At 34.3% G+C, this 23,028-nt stretch overlaps 2 protein-coding genes across 2 annotated transcripts; both read right to left on the minus strand.

Moving 5' to 3' along the window:
* Positions 1–764: 764 nt before the first annotated feature.
* On the minus strand, positions 765–7,354 carry LOC133331558 (nose resistant to fluoxetine protein 6-like). The gene is made up of 12 exons (XM_061539942.1): positions 7,279–7,354; positions 7,081–7,214; positions 6,696–6,879; positions 4,930–5,076; positions 4,485–4,857; positions 4,245–4,410; positions 4,096–4,175; positions 1,673–1,786; positions 1,283–1,608; positions 1,061–1,203; positions 874–988; positions 765–799 (listed from the first exon to the last, which is right to left on the minus strand). Exons 1-12 carry the CDS (start codon positions 7,352–7,354, stop codon positions 765–767), a joined length of 1,893 nt encoding a protein of 630 aa, XP_061395926.1.
* Positions 7,355–10,710: 3,356 nt separating this feature from the next.
* Positions 10,711–11,438, minus strand: LOC133331559 (tetraspanin-18; the record flags this gene model as incomplete). Its single annotated transcript, XM_061539943.1, has 3 exons — positions 10,711–10,863; positions 11,004–11,291; positions 11,364–11,438. Coding segments are annotated over 3 exons (516 nt in total), but the record flags the coding sequence as incomplete, so codon positions are not given.
* Positions 11,439–23,028: the final 11,590 nt, after the last annotated feature.

The following is a 23,028-nucleotide window of genomic DNA, read 5'->3' on the forward strand; positions in this document are numbered from 1 at the left end:
ATAGCAAGACCTCATTTCAAATAGAAACAATAAAGCAACAATTGAAAAATGGTAAACAAATTTGTAAACACCCTTAAAATTTTAATTAATTAATTTCTATTATCTTTTCAGAATTTTCTAAAATTTGTTATTGTCGCCAGATTCATTGCCCTCGTCTCCTGTGAAGTTAGTCGGGCCTACTTACCTGTGACCAACAATGATATGTCCACGTTGGCAGATGATTTGAGTGGAGATCTAACGGCCACTGAGACCAATGACCTATCACCAGCCAATATCAATAATGATTTAGGTTCTCACGAAGTGAAATTCTTTCCGCCTCTGACACGACCCGATCATCGTACTACCTTGAATTATAATAATTATTATCAACAACAACAACAACAACAGCAACAATTATTACAAAATTTTGGTGGTATTTCCTATCAACGTTACTATGGCATTGTCCCACTGAGGGCCATTTATTTGGATCGTTATCGCCATCAGAACTTGGGAGCTGGAGGAAAGCAAGGCATTTATGTTTTCAAACCATTATCCGAGAATATTTTTCAAGGTACCAGTGTAGCAGTGGCTGCTGCTGCCGCCAATGGAAACGGTTATGTTTATGATAAAAAATATTGAAAATTTACAATTTCTAAAATCAATTTTGGTGTTTTGAAAATGTTCCATGTGTCAAGGTTTAAAAAGAAATGGAAATATTTAAACATCCACATTTGAATATAAAATATTTTTTTTATTTTTTTGCAATTAAATTTGAATACTAAAATTTATTTGATCTTTTGCTTCTGCGTCTCACGGTTCTCTGAAAAAATAAAAATACATTTTTTTTAAATTTATTAAAATATAAAAATATTTTTGTTTTTGCGTGAGTTCTACCTTTATTGCCCATCAATAATACTTTGCAGATCTCTGAGAATGGTATTTCCAAAAACAAATAACCGAAAAATGCCACCACTGTCGAAAGCGTTGTTGTAATCGTACCCTGGTTAATCTAAACGAAAACAAAATTTAGAATTTATTAAAAAAATATATATATTCAAATCCTCAAAAATGAATAACCTACCAAATGTATCAAATTGACAAATTGAGGCTGACGATGATAGGCCGATGTTACGTAGAGTACCAAACAATGCCACAAATACATTTGCGGTGAGAGGCGGGCTAATACTCGAAACATTGGCAAACGGCAAAAGCGACTAACCAAAGCTGAAGAGTAAGATCAAATTTTTCAAAATTTTAAAAATGTATTTCCTTTTCAATTTTCTCAAAAAAAAAAAAAACTCACATTCCTCATTGAATGCCATAGCCAATATTGGTATGCCGCACACAAATACAATCCATAAATTACGATTCAGACCCGTATATAAGGCCGTCCATATTGAGGCTTTGCTCATTATTGCAATTGCTCCCGCATAATTAATAAACCATGCGGCCAGCGGAACAATTATCCATAAATATGAGAATATTTTTCGTTTTTCTGTGTGGCAAATATATTTCTGATATATTTCACCACACACAATGCCGAAAAGATAACCACCCAGATTGGTGTAGAACGGGGTATAGGTGTGGGTGAATAATTTGAAGTCCTTGACATAGCCATAACGATATGTCCTAGAAAAAATAAACAAGAAAAAAAAATGAAATATATTAAAATTGTCATGGGTCTGGTACTTACTCCGGTCTTGCCATAAATGAAGATTCCAATTGGAAAATATAGCTTATGGTCGTCGGTATGGCCACGGTCAAAATACTCATGCCAATCAGAATATGTTTTTTATATTGAGGATATCTGCAAAAAAAGATGGAAATATAGAGACTTCAAATAGTATTTTAAAGGCGACTACCGATCTTCAATATTATAAATATTTTTGCAATACATGGATATTTCACATTTTTATACCCTACACAACTATGTTGTCAGGATATTATATCTTTGCCCTAGACCCACCTTTAAGTATACCGATCGTTATATCTCGACTAGCTGAGTCGATCTGGACATGTGTGTCCGTCCGTCTGTCCATTATATTTTGTAAACACGATACAGGCCAAAGTTATGGACCAATCTTCATGAATTTTTACATGGAGAAGGGGATCGGGCCAAAGAATAAGCAGGTCAAATGGACCCTGAATTTTGTGTGAAAAATGACAAAATTTGTATTCTATGGCGTATATATTTACTCCTGAAGGAGATAGACCCGAGAAGTTGACATAATATCCAAGAGGAGTGGTTGACCTTTAAATTGATACTGATTATATTGTCGTATGTGCTCGGATGTGGGAGTTACACTTACATATTTACAGGTGCTTACGTATTCAGATATTATTAAGTAACCCATTATCACACTGGAGGGCGGAAATATAGCGATGATCGCTTTGCAATGTTCCATGAGGTCCAAGTTATGGTCAAGCACAACGCCTATATTTTTCGGTGATGATCAGATAATAATTTTGGGATGAAGTGGACCGAAAATATAATATTTTTTCGTGTCGATCTATAGGCCACAATTGAAAGCCGAACATCACAACACAACCCAGGAGAAGGAAATCTGGACATGTAATTAGAATGACTGTACAGAATATTAGTAATACTCGGAATATATGTCAGTGTAAGGAAAAGGTGCTGTTGACCTCTAATCGGGCAAGAGGGTGCAACTATCACGAAATATTGACCAGGCTCGGAATAAAAATTTAGTTAGAGTTCCGTTGTAGTTGTGTAGGGTATCATATGGTCGGCCCCGTCCGGCACAGTTCATTATTTGCCACAGTCCATTTATTTGGCCCAAGGACAAACCCTATTGAAATTGGGAAAAATCGGTTCAGATTTAGATATAGCTCCCATATATAATTTCTTCCGTTTTAAGGCAAATGGTGCACCAAAGCCTCTATATATCTATCGATTTGCACGAAATTTGGCTTAACGTACTGAATTAAGCCTAGAATGATGTGTGCTAAGTTTCGTGAAAATCGTTTCAGATTTAGATATAGCTTCCATATATATTTTAGTCAGATTTAAGGTAAATTGTGCACCAAAGTCCCTATATATCTTTCGATTTGTACGAAATTTGACATAAGGTACTGAATTCAGCCTAGAAAGATGTGTGCTAAGTTTCTTAAAAATCGGTTCAGATTTAGATATAGCTCCCATATATATTTTCGTCCGATTTAAGGTAAATGGTGCACAAAAGTTCCTATTTATCACTCGATTTGCACGAAATTTGGCACAGTGTACTTAATTAAGACAAGAATGATGTGTACTAAGTTTCGTGAAAATCGGTTCAGGTTTAGATATAGCTCCGATATATATTTTTGTCCGATTTAATGTAAATGGTGCACCAATGTCCCTATATATCTTTCGATTTGCACGAAATTTGGCGCAGCGCACTGAATTAAGCCTAGAATGATGTGTGCTAAGTTTCGTGAAAATCGGTTCAGATTTAGATATAGCTTCCATATATATTTTCGTCCGATTTAAGGTAAATTGTGGACCAAAGTTCCTATATAGCTTTCGATTTGCACGAAATATGGCATAGCGTACTGAATTGAGTATAGAATGATGTGTGCCAAGTTTCGTGAAAATCGTTTCAGATTTAGATATTGCTCCCATATATATTTTCGTCCGATTTAAGGTAAATGGTGCACCAAAGCCTCTATATATCTTTCGATTTGCACGAAATTTGGCGCAGCGCACTGAATTAAGCCTAGAATGATGTGTGCCAAGTTTCTTGAAAATCGGTTCAGATTTAGATATAGCTCCCATATATATTTTCGTCCGATTTAAGGTAAATGGTACACCAAAGACCCTATATATCCCTCGATTTGCACGAAATTTGGCACGGCGTGCTGAATTGAATCTAAAATGATATTTGCTAAGTTTTGTTGAAATCGCTTCAGTTTTAGATATAGCTCCCATAGATATTTTTCTCCGATTGTGAATTCAGTCAGGAATGATGAGTGGTAAGATTCGTGGAAATCGATTAAGATTTCGGTATAGCTCTCATATATACTTTCCTCCGATTTTATTATTATTTTTATCAGACGTGCATATTTTGAATATTTTTGTAAATACTACCTTTTAGAAATATGTATTTCTTTACTTACTTGAATATTATAATTAATAAAAGTGTGTAAAATGCAAATAATTGAAAATCTGCTGCCAAATACCAGGTATGCGGATTAGCCTTCAATAAAAATTGAAAAAAATATATATTTAAAAAAATCTAAAAACAATTCAGAAAAAAGTTCTTTACCGTATCAATTGGCGAAAAATTATTTATCATTAATAAATTTTTCCACCAATTCTCACGACTAAATGTGCCACCTGGTTCGGTAATATGTCGCCAAAATGGACCGTCACCCAAATCTTTGAGAAGTGATGCATTTACACCTAGCAGGGCAATAAGGGTGGGAAGAAATCTATAATGAAAGAAAAATATCAGAATTTGTAAACCAACAAAAACAAAATAAATATTTTTTTCGAATAACCTCACCTCACATAACGACTGATCATCAGCAGCAAATAAATTTGCAAACATTTCGACCAACTTGTCTGCGGTGTTACAAAGGAACCCTGCGAACATTTCAAATACAACAACAGACCACTCATCGTCATAAATATTTCAATGATAACGGTACAATTCAGTGGCATTAGCCCAATGGTGGATTTACCGAAATTTTCAAAAAATTGGGGATTTTCAATAGGTTCATAGGCTAAGAAGTAGGAATGGGTGCCGAGTACAAGTATTGTGCTGACCGCACGTAAACCATCTAAAAAGGCAAATTTTTGACCAACTTCGCCGCGATAGGGTTGGGTTAAACGGTAATAGTTGCGACTAATCGAAAATGAGGTTAAGAGGCGACACGCTTGCGGGGTACAAAATAAAAAAAACATTAAAAGAAATACAAAAAATGTTTTAAGAAAAATAATCTTCTTACCAGGTTCTTCTAAATTATTTTCAAAGAATGCATTTGTTTGTTTCTCCTTTGGCTGTCGGGATTTCAAATAATAATCCGTAAATGTGGAGCTTACAACCAAAAGCAGAAGTACTTTGAAAAACATATATAAGCGACTTTTCAATATATCTGAAAATAAAGACATTCGAAAATAAGTCAGTCGAAATTTACTATTTTTTCCAAGGCTTGAATTTTTTAATAATTATTTTTTTTGTTTTTTATTAAGTGGATTTTATTTTTTTTGTATTATTTTTTAATGCGTGGATTTTTTAAAATATTTTTTTCAAGGCATGGGTTTTTAAAATATTTTTTCAAGGCGCGGTTTTTTCAAAATATTTTTTTTTCAAGGCGTGGTTTTTTGAAAATATTTTTTTCAAAGCGTGTTGTTTTGAAAACATTTTTTTTTCAAAGCGTGGTGTTTTAAAAATATCTTTTTAAAGCGTGGTGTTTTGAAAATATTTTTTTTCAAGGCGTGGTTTTTTGAAAATATTTTTTGAAGGCGTGGAGTTTTTAAATATTTTTTTCAAGGTGTGGATTTTGTAAATATTTTTTTCAAGGCGTGGATTTTTTTAAATATTTTTTTCAAGGCGTGGATTTTTTAAATATTTTTTTAAGGCGTGGATTTTTTAAATATTTTTTTCAAAGCGTGGATTTTTTTTAATATTTTTTTCAAGGCGTGGATTTTTTAAATATTTTTTTCAAGGCGAGGATTTTTTAAATATTTTTTTCAAGGCGTGGATTTTTTAAATATTTTTTTCAAGGTGTGGATTTTTAAATATTTTTTTCAAGGCGTGGATTTTTTACATATTTTTTTCAAGGCGTGGATTTTTTACATATTTTATTCAAGGTGTGGATTTTTTAAATATTTTTTTCAAGGCGTGGATTTTTTAAATATTTTTTTCAAGGTGTGGATTTTTTAAATATTTTTTTCAAGGCGTGGATTTTTTAAATATTTTTTTCAAGGCGTGGATTTTTTAAATATTTTTTTCAAGGCGTGGATTTTTTAAATATTTTTTTCAAGGCGTGGATTTTTTAAATATTTTTTTCAAGGCGTGGATTTTTTAAATATTTTTTTCAAGGCGTGGATTTTTTAAATATTTTTTTCAAGGCGTGGATTTTTTAAATATTTTTTTTCAAGGCGTGGATTTTTTAAATATTTTTTTTCAAGGCGTGGATTTTTTAAATATTTTTTTCAAGGCGTGGATTTTTTAAATATTTTTTTCAAGGCGTGGATTTTGTAAATATTTTTTTCAAGGCGTGGATTTTTTAAATATTTCTTTTCAAGGCGTGGATTTTTTAAATATTTCTTTTCAAGGCGTGGATTTTTTAAATATTTTTTTTCAAGGCGTGGATTTTCTAAATATTTTTTTCCAGGCGTGGATTTTTTAAATATTTTTTTCAAGGCGTGGATTTTTTAAATATTTTTTTCAAGGCGTGGATTTTTTAAATATTTTTTTCAAGGCGTGGATTTTTTAAATATTTTTTTCAAGGCGTGGATTTTTTTAAATATTTTTTTCAAGGTGTGGATTTTGTAAATATTTTTTTCAAGGCGTGGATTTTTTTAAATATTTTTTTCAAGGTGTGGATTTTTTAAATATTTTTTTTTAAAGGCGTGGATTTTTTTAAATATTTTTTTCAAGGCGTGGATTTTTTAAATATTTTTTCAAGGCGTGGATTTTTTAAATATTTTTTTTAGCCAACTCATCATTGAAAATTTCAATACAAACCAAAATATTTATTTCACTCACCATTTTCCGCCCTAGTGACGGCATTCTCTGGCCTACGCTCACAATATTCCACAAATGTCTTCAATTCCAATTGATATTTCCTATGGAATTCTCGATTTAAACATTGCCAAATCATTTGAGAATAATTGGAACGCATGTCCCGGTCCAATGGTCGTTTGTGGACGCTTTCGAAAAAATCGCTGATCTTTAGAATTGAAAATAAATTTAGTATCGATTTCAATTAAAACTTTATAACGCCCCCTACATCATTACTTATGGTTAAATTTCCCTCGCTGAGCTGTGGACTGTCAAACTCCAAGCACCGACTTAGACATAGACCATAAAACAGCCGATCATTTCGATAATTATATACGAACGTATTATGCCGTTCGATTTTTTGCCATACATCATTTGAGTGATCTGCTTGAATTTCCGCATAGATCATACAATAGGTGGAGCCGACAAGTTCGGTAGTACGATTTTCAAAACATGCTTCATAATTATCGAACGAATATAAGGGTGGCAATTCATGGCGGAAATCTGAAAGTATCCAAAATTATTTTTTTTTTTAAATTCAATTCGGATGTATAAATTCCACACTAACATTTCACTTCACCGAGAACATGATGATTTGTGAATGCAAATAATATCAGCACCAACACTAGAAGTTTTGGAAACATTTTGTTATTTTTGTTTGATTTTTATTTACAGAAACGTTCTTCGAGAAAGCGAATAGTGAACATCGCCCGATGACCACAGATGGCCAAGTTGTACTGATTATACGCTGTATAATCTGAAATTGCAGATTGTATGCGAACACTAATACTGGGCAACAATTGGGGGGTTATCTTATACCAAACTACTGATATTGATATGGAATTGATATCTGCATACACTATGCATAAAACGGGTTAATGTCAGATTACACTGGGCAACAAGATTTTGGGAGAGTGGAGAATTTTTTTTATGGGGAAGATATGACTTAGTGAGTATACTACGGACGCAGGTCTAGTTGTTGACTTATGGCTTAATGTCCAGACGAAACGACTGAAGCTAGAATCTTGTAATTTGGGGTGAGGGTCACCCTCGGTCCAAAGGTGTCAGATAAGGCTGGGTTTTTGGAAATTCGTACTGGAACGGCACGAAAAGTACTTAATGGGGTACCTTTTGTATTTGGCTAAGCGTTTGAGCAAGATCTCTTAAATTTGAAATGACGGTGACTGATGGAGTGTAGAATAGATGTGGCAAACGGTTTTAGGACATTCGAACTCTAATTCCGAAAAGTACTAAAACGTACGAAATTTGGTACAATTTTGTAGCATGTGCACGAATATAAGAGCTATAAGCTTGCAATTTGAAATTCGAATAATGGTTGAGAAGTGGGGTCGATATAAGGAGAAGTTTTTGAACATGTGTACTCATGTACACGAAAAGTACTAAACGGTACTAAATTTGGTACTATTTGAATTTGGAGAAACGGATGCAGGGGGAATGCTGAAATTAGGATCTGAGATATGTAGTTAATTTTGGAACTTTGTACTTATGTGTACGATAAGTACTAAATGGTACTATATTTGTTACCGTTTGGATTTTGGGTGATCCGATAAAGCTGGGATCCTGAAATTTGGAATTATGATCATTGTTGGGGTGTAGAATTGGGTTATGTAGGAAGTTTTGGAAATTCGTACTAATGTGTACGATAAGTAATAAGTGGTACTATATTTGGTACAATTTGGATTTTGGGTGATTTGATAAAGCTGGGATCCTGAAATTTGGAATTAGGATCATTGTTGTGGTGTAGGAAGTTTGGGAAATTTGTACTAATGTGTACTAAATGGTACCAAATATGTATTTGGGTGAATCGATAGAGCTGGAACACTGAAATTTGGAAATAAGGTTACTGTTGAAATTAAGGGTTGTGTAGGTAGTAGTAGTTTTGGATATGAATACTAAATTGGGTACAATTTTAATATTGGGTCGGAGTATTATAGTTTTGCACAGCTCCGAGAATTTTTAACGCCGCGAAATATTGGCCATAGTCTTACCTTTAAGTATACGGATCGTCAGCTGATTCGATCTGTACATGTGTGCCGTCCGTCCGTCAATTATACTTTGTAAATATGATACAGCTACGGACCAATCGTCACGAAATTTTGCATGTAGGATGGGATCTGGTCAAATAGGACCCCTATTGTTTTTGGTAAGGATCCGTTAATATTTAGGGGATGATATTTTTTGTCAGTTTTTCTGGTTACAATTATGTCCTCATAATCAGGATTCTTCTGGTCAACGAATAAACATGCCTGTATTGATGAAGATCGGTCTATATTTAACGGGCCAGACTTTTACGTGAAAAATGACAAATTTTGTTTACTGGGACATAGGCCCGAGAAAATTTAGTATTATTATTATCCACTAGACGGTCAAAATGTTGCGCTGATCTCTTTGAAATTTTACAAGAAGTTCCGGCTGTGGTCAAGGAGGCCATCTAGATGTCATTATTATATGAAGAACGTCAGATATTTTTTGGACGGTGAGGGGAATGTGACCAAATACTTAAATATTCCGAGGGTCAAATCAACTAAAACCTAAAGTGACCAAATTTGTGACCGGACGTACGGACACATGTCTAGATCGAATCAGCTAGTCGAGATATGACGATCGGCATACTTAAAGGTGGGTCTAGGACCAATATTTCGCGTCGTTACAAACTCTTGGAGCTGCACAAAGCTATAAAAGCCTAACAACATAGTTCTGTAGGGTATTAATATAATTTGAATTTTTATTATTAAAAATTCAAAGAATTACAAGAAAAACTTTAATTAATCGATTTTTTTGGTTTTGATTATTTGTTTTATTTTATATTTTATTATTTAAAATATAAATAAAATAAATTGTTTTAATTCAGATTTTTTTGCTATAATAACAATTTTTGGAAAAAGAATAAAAATAAAAAAAATCTAAAAAACAATAACAAAAATATATTGAATTGTTTCTAGTTGGGGAAAAAATTGAATATAATTTTTTATTAATTTAAACACTTAGACATTTTATTTTAGATATGTAATTTTTTTTATTTTAATTTTGTGTAACAAATTATATTTAAATTTGATATAACATTTTTATGTTGTTTTCTTTAATATTAAATGTATTTAATCCATAAAATATAATTTTTTAACATATAAAAAAATTTTAAATTTAATATAAAATATTTTTTTATTAAATCCATTAAGCAAAAAAAAAAAATAATAATAGTTATACAATAAACTATACTTAGGTATATATACATATGTATATTATGTACACATATGTTGTTTATGACAAAAATGTTAAAAACAAATTTTAAAATTAATGTGATGTTTTAAGTGGAATTTTTTTTTTGTCTCGTAATTGTTGTTGTTTTTCAATATAATACAAAACGAATGTCTTATATATTTAAAAAAATATAGAACTAAAGACTAATATATTTGCAAAATAAAAAAAAAATACAATAAAATAAAATATATAAACAAAAAATAATAAGAATAAACTTAACGAAAAAAGGGTAAATTAATTAAAACGAATTCTCTTTTATTTTTGTTTTTGGGTGGGAGGACAGGATTGTGATTATCCCAAACAAAAAGAGATATTGTCTTGTCTTTTTTAAGCTTGGCATTATAATGGGTTATTAAAGAGGAGGGGTGGGGTTTTTTTGTCATTTTCCCCTTTGATGTTGTCAAAACACATTGGGCGAAAAAAAATAATTCATTATTACATTTCATTTTTTACTTAAAATAAATAACAATTTTGTTTTCTTCTTTGATTTCAATTTGTCAAGATTTTTTTTTTGGAATGGAATACCTTTTTCTTGGCTCAATAGAAAAAAGGTACATTAAATAATAATTATTAATTGACTTTGCAAAATGGTCCTTTTTACATTTTGTTTTAGGTAAACAATAAAAAATATGTAAAAAATATTAAAAACAAAAAGATTTTAGTATCAAAGTATTTTAGAAATTAAAGGCAGAGATTTTTAGGTGTTTTTTTGTTTTCTAATTTACAGTCTCATGCCATGATATTTGGCAAAGGATTTGCATAGACAGAAGGCCAAGAATATGGTGACAAGGTGGACAATACCCACACCCGCCAACACGCCAATAATAATTTCACGATGAGTGATGATCCAGTCGGTGAAAGCTTCGTAGCAACCCTAAACAAATGAACGAAAAAAGGAAGTGATTAATAAAAAAATAAAACACAATGAAAGGGAAGTGAAAAAGGACAAATCTCTGCCACCCCCAACCCATTTTGGGTTTGTGGAGTAGTAATCCTACACTACACTTCACTCACCTTCTTGAAGAAACTATTCGCTTCACTGGGATTTGTCACACAGAAATCATCTTCGGGTATCAAATTTTTGATATCCTTCAATCGGCAGCAAGCCTCCGGAATGGTACGATTACCCTTGCTGGTTAACCATGAGGGGGATTGTTCGAAATCACGATAGTCCACCACACCACAGCAGCCGAATGTTGTCATCATTTGATTCCACATCAGGGTCACGGCATCGGTATGCTCCGAGCTGGTATAGAATTTGGTAATGGTCGATTGTAGGAAAGCTTTGCTTTCATTGCGTGCCTGAGAGGAAGAGAAAGGAAATATTATTTTGGTATTTTTTTAAATACACTTTTTTTTTAAATATAAACTCACCGTTTCTTTGTAGAAAGCTGCCAAGCCACCGGCAACAATTTCAGCTATCAACAATAAAATCATAAAGACGCCATACTGGAATTGAAAAAAAAGAAAATTCAAAATTAAATTAATTGAATGAAAATAAATCTTTTTTTTTCAAATGATCCAAAAAATGTTTAAAAACATTTTTTAAATACCATCGAAAAAAACAGTTCTGCTTCAATAAAAAAACATTTAAAACCCAGTGTGCGTAGCAGTTTAGTCGGACAGCGCCGACCATACGATACCCTACACAAATACCACGGAACATTCTGCGGATGTTTATTCCGAGCCTGGGCAATATTTCGTGATATTTGCTCTCTTCAGCCCGACTAGAGGTCAACAGCACCTCTTCCTTACACTGATATATTTTTTCCCGAATATTACTATTCATATTCAGTACAGCCCTTCTAATTAATTGTACAAATTCCCTTCACCGTGGCTTGTGTTGTGATGTTCGGCCTATTATTGGCATCGACGCGAAAAAACACAAAAAAATTAAGTATTCGGTGCACTTCATCCCAAAATTATTATCTGATCATCACCGAAAGTTATAGGCACTGACCTTGAACATAAGTGGAACCTCATGAAAAATTTAAAAGCGATCAGCGCTATATTTCCGCCCTCTAGTGTGACAATGGCTTACTAAAGCATAACTGAGTACGTAAGCACCTGTAAATATTTAAGTGTAACTCCCACATTCGAGTCAGGGTCCATTTGACCCGTTAAATATTTACCGATCTTTATCAAAATAGGCATGCTTAGTCTTTGGCTCGATCCAATTCTCCATGTAAAATTCCGCAATATTCGGACTATAATTGCGGCCTCTAGAGCGACCAGAAAAACCGACAAAAATGACGTTTTTGTCCATTTTATCCCCTAAATATTAGCCGTACAATAAGGGTCTTCATTGGCCAGAACCCATCCTACATGCAAAATTTCTTGAAGATTGGTCCATATCGTGTTTATGACGATCGGTATACTTAAAGGTGGGCCTAGGACCAATATTTCGCGGCGTTACAAACTTTTTGGGCTACACAATGCAATAATACCCTGACAGCATAGTTGTGTAGGGTATAATTAAGTTTTCGGTCCACTTCATCCCAATATTATTATCAGATCATCACAAAAAATTATAGGCGTTGTCCTTGACCATACCTGGATCCGCATGGAACATTTCAAAGCGATCAGCGTTATATTTCCGCCCTATAGTGTGACAATGGGTTACTAAATCATATCTGAGTACGTATGCACCTATAAATATTTAAGTGTAACTCCCACATCCGAGTACATATGACAATATAGTTGGTATAAATTTAAAGATCAACCACTCCTCTTGGATATACTATGAACTTCTTGGGTCTATGTCCTCCAGGAGTAAATAAATACGCCATAGAATATAATTTTTGTAATTTCCACACATAAGTCAGATTCCATTTGACCCGCTAAATATTGACCGATCTTTATGAAAAGATGCAGGCTTATTCTTTGGCCCGATTGCAAATTTCGTAAAATTTCGCGATGTTCGGGCCATTTTTGCGCCCTCTGGAACGATCAGAAAAACAAAAATTAAGTATTTGGTCCATTTCATTCCCTAAATATTACCCGATGTTTACCAAAAACAATAGTTGTCTTCATTGGGCCGAACCCATCCTACATGCAAAATTTCGTGAAGATTGCTCCATAACTATGGCCTGTAGCGTTTTTACAAATTATAATGGACAGACGGACGGATGGACACAAATGTCTAGATCGACTCAGCTAGTCGAGATATGATGATCGGTATACTTAAAGGTGGGTCTAGGACCAATATTTTGCGGCGTTACAAACTCTTGGGGCTGCACAAAGCTATAATACCCTGACAACATAGTTGTGTAGAGTATAAAAAATTCCATCGTTGTTAAACCAGTAAGGAAAGTAGTAAAGTCGGACGGAGCCGAATATGTAATACCCTTCACCACTTTGGGTATATTCAACAGATGAATCCTAACAGACGTCGCATTTTTAAAGGACCAGTAAAATGAAATTGGATCCATAAACATTTCATTCTGCAACCGATACTAAATTTTTCATTTGGTCGGATATAGAAGCTATATCTATATCTAAACCGATTTCAGGAAACTGTGTTAAGTGTTATGTCATTCTAGACCTAATTCATTACGCTGTGCAAATTTCGTGCCAATAGAGGGATATATAGGGACTTTGGTACACAATTTACCTTAAATAGGACGAAAATATATATGGGAGCTATATCTAAATCTGAACCGATGTTCACGAAACTTAACACACATCGTTCTAGACCTAATTCAGTACGTTGTGCTAAATTTTGTGCAAATCGAAAGATATGTAGGGACTTTGGTGTTCCATTTACATTTAATGGGACGAAAATATATATGGGAGCTATATGTAAATCTGACCCGTTTTTCTTGAAACTTGGCACACATAATTCTGGTTCTAATTTCATGCAAATCGAAAGATATGTAGGGACTTTGGTGGACCATTTACATTAAATCGGACGAAAATGTATATATGGGAGCTATATCTAAATCTGAACCGATTTTTAGGAAACTTAACACACATCATTAATTAAATCGGATGAAAATATATACGGGAGCTATATCTAAATCTGAACCGATGTTCACGAAGCTTAACACACATCGTTCTAGACCAAATTCACTACGCTGTGTCAAATTTTGTGCAAATCGAACTATATTTAGGAACTTTGGCGCACCATTTACATTAAATCGAACGAAAATATATATGGGAGCTATATTTAAATCTGAACCGATTTTTCCCAATTTCAATAGGGTTCGTCCTTGGGCCAAATAAGTGTCCTATGCCAAATTTCATCCAATTCAGATCATAAAACACACAAAAATACATAGACGGACGGACATGCGTAAATCGGCTCAGAAAGTGATTCTATGCATATTCTCAAAAGGAACCATGTGTTTATCTCGTTTCCTTTTGCCTGTTACAAACATATGCACAAAGACATAATACCCTGTACCACAGTGTGGTGAGGGGTATACAAATTTTGTTTCAAAATTGCATCCATTTGTTATTAGCCATACTAGTTTGGGTCCATAAACATATTTCGATTATGTAGGGTCTTGCAATAAAAATTATTCAGATTTTGTGTGCATTTTTTTTTTGAACTCGTTCCATTTCCCACAGGCAAATGATGTGTGCCAAGTGAAATATTAGCGTCATAATCGGTGACCAATCTTGTCGTATTTTATTTTGCTCGACAGATGTCGCAACAGAATCGATTGTAGATAATTACAAAATTGGACAACCAATCTAAAATCCAAAATAAAAAAATTATAAAAAAAAAAAACAAAAAATGAACCCAAATTTGAAATGGAAACTTGTTAGGAAATATTACACATGCACGCAAGCCAGCAAAAACAATAACAACAACAAAAACAAACAATGTGTGAGTGGTTTGGAATCGCAGCGTATGCAACTGGATGAAATCAAGCAAATCAAACAAAAGCAACAAAAACAAATAAAACTGAACAAAACACAAAAAAAAACTAATGGCAATAATGAATAAAGTCAACAAAAGCAAAGGCATCAGCAAACAGAAAACTTCAACACCGTTGTTTGATCCATCGCAAGGTAGGCATAATTAATGCCTCAGTGACTGGCTGTGACTCCCATGACGGTGAGAGGGAGAAGAGACGATGTAGACCAACTTGAATTTTTTTCTGTAATGGGTTTGGCATTTGGCACTATAGCTTGGCCTGTGGACAAGGCGATGGTAACCCAAACGACAACAGCAACAACTCGAATGAGTTGGCTAACACCAATCTATGGCAGCAGCGGAGACATTAACAGCACCGGCTGTAACCCAAACAACCACCACTAGCAACAATGGCAGCAAAATAACATCCCACTCGCCCAGTCGGTGCCATCATCAAAAATAAATCAAACAAACAGGTGAATCCCATCCCATCCCATAGCTGACTGGGAATGGCTGTGGAAAAGTCGTTTGGTGGAATATAAAAACGTTTGCTACCGCATTGTTACGTTGTGCGTTGAACATTTTGTGTGGATGATTTGATGTTGTTGTTTTTGCTTTGTTGGCATCTCACCCATAAATCTCGAGATGAAACATATGAGAGCTTAGATAGACATCGGTGTTATAAACGCCTATCAAATGTTGGCAAAAAAAAAATGTTTGGTATCAGTTTTTATTGGAGTTTACAAAACAGGAAGATTTTTTTGTACAATGGTGTGAGAAATTTAACATAGGGAAATGGTGTACCGGGATTTAGTTAAATCATTTATGCATATAGCCAATATAGGTGTGGATTTTAATATATATATTTTTCGAACCTTCATCATAGGCTTGGATTTTTATACCCTACACAACAATGTTGTCAGGGTATTATAGCTTTGAGCAGCCCCAAGAGTTTGTAACACCACGAAATATTGGTCCTAGACCCACCTTTAAGTATACCGATCGTCATATCTCGACTAGCTGAGTCGATCTAGACATGTGTGTCCCTCCGTCTGTCTGTCCATTATAATTTGTAAAAACGAAACAGGCCACAGTTATGGGCCAATCTTCACGAAATTTTGCATGTAGGATGTGTTCCGCCCAATGAAGACCACTATTGTTTTTGGAAAAGATCGGTTAATAGGGGATGATATGGACCAAATACTTAATTTTTGTCGCTTTTTCTGGAGGCTACACAGGCCGCAATTATGGCCCAAACACCGAATTTTTGCATGGTGAAGGGGATAGGGCTAAAGAATAAGCATGTCTGTTTTGATAAGGATTGGTCAATATTTAGCGGGTGAAATGGATCCCGACTTTTGTGTGAACAATTACAAAATTTCTATTCTATGGATATTTACTCCTGAAGGACTAGACCCAAGAAGTCGACAGTATATCCAAGAAGAGTGGTTAGCATTTAAATTGATACGTATGTACTCGGATGTGGGAATTATATTTAAATATTTACAGGTGCTTACGCATTAATATAGTACTTAGTAATTTTTTAGGATCTATCATAGGCGTGGATTTTTTAAAAATAATTTTTGAACCTGCATCAACCGCCTATAAAAGGCCTTTAAAGGCTTCTATCCCCTAAAGAAAGGCATTTTAAGGCCTTTAAAGCTTTCTATCTCCTAAAAGGCATTCTAATTTACGAAAAGGCCGAAAATGCATTTTAAGGCCTTTAGAGCCTTCTATCGCCTAAAAAAGGCATTTTAATGCCTTTTGTGAACAAAGTACAGGTCGCATTTATGATCCGATTTGGATGAAATTTGGCATAGGTCACTTATTTGGCCCAAGGACCAACCCTATTGAAATTGGGAAAAATCGGTTCAGATTTAGATATAGCACCCATATATATTTTCGTCCGATTTAAGGTAAATGGTCCACCAAAGTTCCTATATATCTTTCGATTTGCACGAAATTTGGCACAGCGTAATGAATTAGGTCCAGAATAATGTGTGTTAAGTTTCCTGGAAATCGGTTCAGATTTAGATATAGCTCCCGTATATATTTTCGTCCGATTTAATTTAAATGGTCCACCAAAGCCCTATGTATTCTTCGATTGGCACGAAATTTGGCACAGCGTTATGAATTAGGTCTAGAATGATGTGTGTTAAGTTTCCTGGAAATCTATTCAGATTTAGATATAGCTCCCGTATATATTTTCGTCCGATTTAATTTAAATGGTCCACCAAAGCCCCTATGTATTCTTCGATTGGCACGAAATTTGGCACAGCGTAATGAATTAGGTCTAGAATGACTTAACACTTAACACAGTTTCCTGAAATCGGTTCAGATTTAGATATAGCTTCTATATCTGACCAAATGAAAAATTTAGTATCGGTTGCAGAATGAAATGTTTATGGATCCAATTTCATTTTACTGGTCCTTTAAAAATGTGACATCTGTTAGGATTCATCTGTTGATACCCAAAGTGGTGAAGGGTATTACATATTCGGCTCCGTCCGTCTTTACTACGTTCCTTACTGGTTTAACAACGATGGAATTTTTTTGTACTCTACACAACTATGTTGTCAGGGTATTATAGCTTTGTGCAGCCCCAAGAGTTTGTAATGCCGCGAAATATTGGTCCTAGACCACCCTTCAAGTATACCGATTGTCATATCGTTAACATTGCGATTTTTTACATGGAGAAAGGGATCGGTCCTGCATCAACCGCCTAAAAAAGGCCTTTAAAGGCTTCTATCCCCTAAATATTTTAAGGCCTTTAAAGCTTTCTATCTCCTAAAAGGCATTCTAATTTCCTGTGATCCGAAAAGACATTTTAAGGCCTTTAGAGGCTTCTATCGCCTAAAAAAAGCATTTTAATGCCTTTAATGGCTTCTATCGCCTAAAAAGGGCATTTTAATTTTCTGTGGTCTAAAAAGGCATTTTGAAGCCTTTAGAGGCTTCTATCGCATTTTAAGGTCTTTAAAGCTTTCTATCTCCTAAAAGGCATTCTAATTTCCTGTGGTCCGAAAAGGCATTTTAAGGTCTTTAGAGGCTTCTATCGCCTTAACAAGGCATTTTAATTTTCTGTGGTCTAAAAAGGCATTTTGAAGCCTTTAGAGGCTTCTATCGCATTTTAAGGTCTTTAAAGCTTTCTATCTCCTAAAAGGCATTCTAATTTCCTGTGGTCCGAAAAGGCATTTTAAGGCCTTTAAAGGCTTCTGTCGCCTAAACAAAGACAATTTAATGCATTTAATGGCTGCTATCGCCTAAAAAAGGCATTTTAATTTTCTATGGTCTAAAAAGGCATTTAAAGGCTTCTATCGCCTAAAAAAGGCATTTTGAGGCCTTTAGAGCCTTCTATTGCCTAAAAAAAGGCATTTTAATTTTCTGTGGTCTAAAAAGGCATTTTAAGGTCTTTAGAGGCTTCTACCGCCTAAAAAAGACATTTGATGGCCTTTAGAGGCTTCTATTGCCTAAAAAAGGCATTTTAATTTTCAGTGGTCTAAAAAGGCATTTTAAGGCCTTTAGAGGCTTCTATCGCCTAAAAAGGCATTTTATTTTCTGTGGTGTACAAAAGGCATTTTGAGGCCTTTACAGGCTTCTATCGCCTTTAAAGGGCATTTTAAGGCCCCTAAAGGCTTCTATCGCCTAAAAAAGGCATTTTAATTTTCTGTGGTCTAAAAAGGCATTTTAAGGTCTTTAGAGGCTTTTACCGCCTAAAAAAGACATTTGATGGCCTTTAGAGGCTTCTATTACCTAAAAAAGACATTTTAATTTTCAGTGGTCTAAAAAGGCATTTTAAGGCCTTTAAAGGCTTCTATCGCCTAAAAATGCATTTTAAGGCCTTCAAAGGTTTAAAAATGTACCCAGACGTACATTTTGTAGAAAATTTATGTTTCTAAAAACTTTATAAAAAAATATTGGATTTTTAAGAAATATTGTTTTTTTTTTTTTAAATTTGTAAAATAAAATTGATATTCTATTTTTTTGTTGTTGTTAAAATTGACCTAGAATTAAAATTACTTCATTTCAAAATCATTGCGACAGTGAATTTAAAATTCTCCGGTCATCGTGTTGCCAGTCTGCAGAATCTAGGTTGCTGCTGACAAACCGCTGGATGAAACACAGAATATATAAATATGTTTGGTGGGGGGGCTGGTTGGAGGAGGTAGGCTGGAAAGTGGACACACATAACCACGAATTCCTCTATGAGTTTGAATGACAGAAGTGAGTAGTTTGTAACAGATTTTTTGTGACAGTTTTTTATGTGGCGGTATACATATATAATTTATTCTTCCCCAATACATCAGGAGAATAGCCCCAGCACTACCACAACACAACAGACAAAGCTTCCAGCACGTCATATAAGTTCATGGTGTGAATATTAAAAACAAAAAACTGTCCACAGTTTGTGAATAAACTATTCTTTTGTCTATTTCGAATGAGTTTTCTGTACCTTCTTTTGAATATGGTTTCGAATTTTATTAGTTTCTGCTTCAATTTAACTATGATGGAATTGTTTTTTTTTCCATAACAAAGATATACAATATTGAAGGTCAATTTTCAACATTAAAATTCTCTTTGATAATTTTGCAAATAAGAAAAAAAAACAACATTTATATGTTCGAAATTCGAACATTAAAATTAAATATTTATTGGTTTGCTAAGGTCAAAATTTTCAAATATTTGAAATATTTCAAATATTTAATCGACTTTTTATGTTTATGCTCAGCTAGTGTCCTCCACTTTGTTGTCATTGTCTGTGGTTAGTGTTTCCTGCTCGGCGCATTCCACATGTTGGCATGCCGGCGACCAGCCCCTTCAACAACAACAGCAAAATAAACAAATAAATGCACATCTAAATGTACAACTTTCCGGCAAACTGTCATTTGAACAACAGTAAAACTAATCGACAGTTCACGTCGACAAGACTTGAGACAACTTAAAAAAGTGTTAACACTTCTTCCAAGACAAACTTTCTCCTGGTAACCGACCAACCAGCAAACCACAAAAGTTTTATTCTGTCCCGGCCATTTGCCAATGGTCTTTTGGCTACCAATATAAAATTTACAACACCTAGAGATTTTTTGTCAGGTAAATAAAACCTATAAATTGCCATACAATGTGACTGACTGACTGGCTGCCTGACGATTATCTATTCATGTCGGTAAAAATCTATTTTTATGGCCAGCATGAACTTTAGCTAACTTGAGAAGAAAAACAAAATTATTAAAAAATCGAAGTTATTTTCAATTAGCGGATGTCGTGATTTAATGTTTAGCGATATCATAAAATCCCGTTATGATTTTATTTAATCATATAAGGGATCTGTGCGAAGTGTTTCAAAGGTAAAAGCTAAATTAAAACCGACGGCCGACTGTACGATACCACGGAACTGTAACTTTCTGCGGATGTTTATTCCAAGCCTGGGTAATATTTCGTGATATCTACACCCGGTTGCCCGATTAGAGGTCAACAGCACATATTTTCCGAATATTACTGATATTCTGTACAGTCCTTCTAATTACTTGTGCAGATTCCCTTCACCGTGGGTTGTGTTGTGATGTTCGACTTTCAATTGTGGCCTATAGATCGACTCGAAAAAACACCAAAAATTAAGTTTTCAGTCCACTTCACCCCAAAATTATTATTTCATCATTGCCGAAAATTTGACCATAACTGGAACCTCATAGAACATTTCAAAGCGATCGACGCTATATTTCCGCTCTCCAGTGTGGTAATGGATTACTAAATAATATCTGAATACGTAAGCACCTGTAAATATACAAGTGTAACTCCCACATCCGAGTACATACGACAATATAATTGGTATCAATTTAAAGGTCAACTACTCCTCTTGGATATACTATCAACTTCCCGCGTCTATGCCCCTCAGGAGTAAATATATATGCCCAGAATAAAAAATTTGTATTTTTTACACACAAAACTCAGGGTCCATTTGACCCGCTAAATATTGACCGATCTTTATCAAAACAGCCATGCTTATTCTTTGGCCCGACCCCCTTCTCCATTTAAAATTTTGCGATGTTCGGGCCATAATTACGGCCTCTGGAGCGACCAGAAAAACCGACAAAAATTTAGTCCATTTCATCCCCTAAATATTAATCGATCTTTACCAAAAAATAGGGATCTTCATTGGCCAGAACCAATTCTATATGCAAAATTTCGTGAAGATTGGTCCATAACTGTGGCCTGTATCGTGTTTACAAATTATAATGGACAGGCGGACGGACGGACACACATGTCTAGATCGACTCAGCTAGTCGAGATATGATCGGTATACTTAAAGGTGGGACTAGGACCAATATTTCGCGGCGTTACAAACTCTTGAAGCTGCACAAAGCTATAATACCCTGACAACATAGTTGTGTAGGGTATAACAATCAACGGCTATGGTGGACCCTAAAGAATATTAAAAAACAAGTAAGGAAAGTTGTAAAGTCGGAATGGGCCGACTATATGATACCCTTCAAAACTTTGGTCACCTAACAGACTTTTCGAAAGAACATAGACGTGATAATGATCGAAAGATATATGAGAACTTTGGTGCACTTTTTACCTAAAATCGGACGGGAATATATATGGGAGCTATATTTAAACCTGAACCGATTTTCATGAAACTTAGCACACATCATTATAAACTCAATTTAGTACGCTATGTGAAATTTCGTGCAAATCGAAAAATATTTAGGGACTTTGGTACACCATTTACCTTAAATCGGACGAAAATATATATGGGAGGTATATGTAAATCTAAACCGATTTCCACGAAACTTAACACACATCATTCTAGACCTAATTCATTATGCTGTGCCAAATTTCGTGAAAATCGAAAGATATTTAGGAACTTTGGTGCACCATTTACCTTAAATCGGACGAAAATATATATGGGAGCTATATCTAAATCTGAACCGATTTTCACGAAACTTAGCACACCCCATTCTAGGCCTAATTCATTAGGCTGTGCCAAATTTCGTGCAAATCGAAATATATATAGGGACTTTGGTGCACCATTTACCTTAAATCGGACGAAAATATATATGGGAGCTATATCTAAATCTAAACCGATTTTCACGAAACTTAACACACATCATTATAGATTCAATTTAGTACGCTATACCAAATTTCGTGTAAATCGAAAGATATTTAGGGACTTTTGTGCGCCATTTACCTTAAATCGGACGAAAATATATATGGGAGCTATATCTAAATCTGAACCGATTTTAACGAAACTTAGCACGCATCATTCTAGGCCTACTTCAGTACGATATGCCAAATTTCGTGCAAATCGAAAGATATATAGGCACATTTGTGCACCATTTACATTAAATCGGACGAAAATATATATGGGAGCTATATGTAAATCTGAACCGATTTTCCCGAAACTTAACACACATCATTCTAGACCTAATTCATTACGCTATGCCAAATTTCGTGCAAATCGAAAGTTATTTAGGGACTTTGGTGCACCATTTACCTTAAATCGGACGAAAAATATATATGGGAGCTATATCTGTATTTAAACAGATTTTCATGAAACTTAGCACACATCATCCTAGACCTAATTCAGTAAGGTATGCCAAATTTCATGCAAATCGAAAGATATATAGGGACATTGGTGCACCATTTACGTTAAATCGGACGAAAATATATATGGGAGCTATATCTAAATCTGAACCGATTTTTCCCAATTTCAATAGGGTTCGTCATTGGGCCAAATAGTGACCTGTGTCAAATTTCATACAAATCGGATTATAAATGCTACCTGTACTTTGTTCACAAAAATACATGGACGGGCGGACAGACGAACATGTGTAAATCGACTCAGAAAGTGATTCTATGCATATTCTCGAAAGGAACCATGTATCTATCTCGTTTCCTTTTGCCTGTTACAAACATATGCACAAAGACAAAATACCCCGTACCACAGTGTGGTGAAGGGTGTGTAAAAACACACGCCATTGATGGGAATTTATACAAATTTGCTAAAAAATCCACGCCTTTGATGGAAGCTTATACAAATTTGATAAAAAAAAAAAACATAATTTCCGCCCTAGTATATTTACTGAACTCGGAATGGAATTGAAATAAAAAATCTAGAGAAAAAAGAAATTGAAATATCTCTACATTTAAAAGATAACTGATCATCTTCATTATCGA

Source organism: Musca vetustissima, unplaced genomic scaffold, assembly GCF_032173495.1.
Source record: "Musca vetustissima isolate MV318-11 ecotype Yass unplaced genomic scaffold, APGP_CSIRO_Mvet_v1 utg1319, whole genome shotgun sequence".
NCBI lineage: Eukaryota > Metazoa > Arthropoda > Insecta > Diptera > Muscidae > Musca > Musca vetustissima.

Bases quoted from the DNA above. Each gene is read 5' to 3' on its own strand.
- LOC133331558 (XM_061539942.1), bottom strand. From the start codon at position 7,354: ATGTTTCCAAAACTTCTAGTGTTGGTGCTGATATTATTTGCATTCACA. The intron at 4,176-4,244 runs GTAAAGAACTTT...TTTTTATTGAAG, and splicing joins ATTTTTCGCCAATTGATACG to GCTAATCCGCATACCTGGTA. The intron at 989-1,060 runs GTAGGTTATTCA...GTTTTCGTTTAG, and splicing joins TTGTCAATTTGATACATTTG to ATTAACCAGGGTACGATTAC.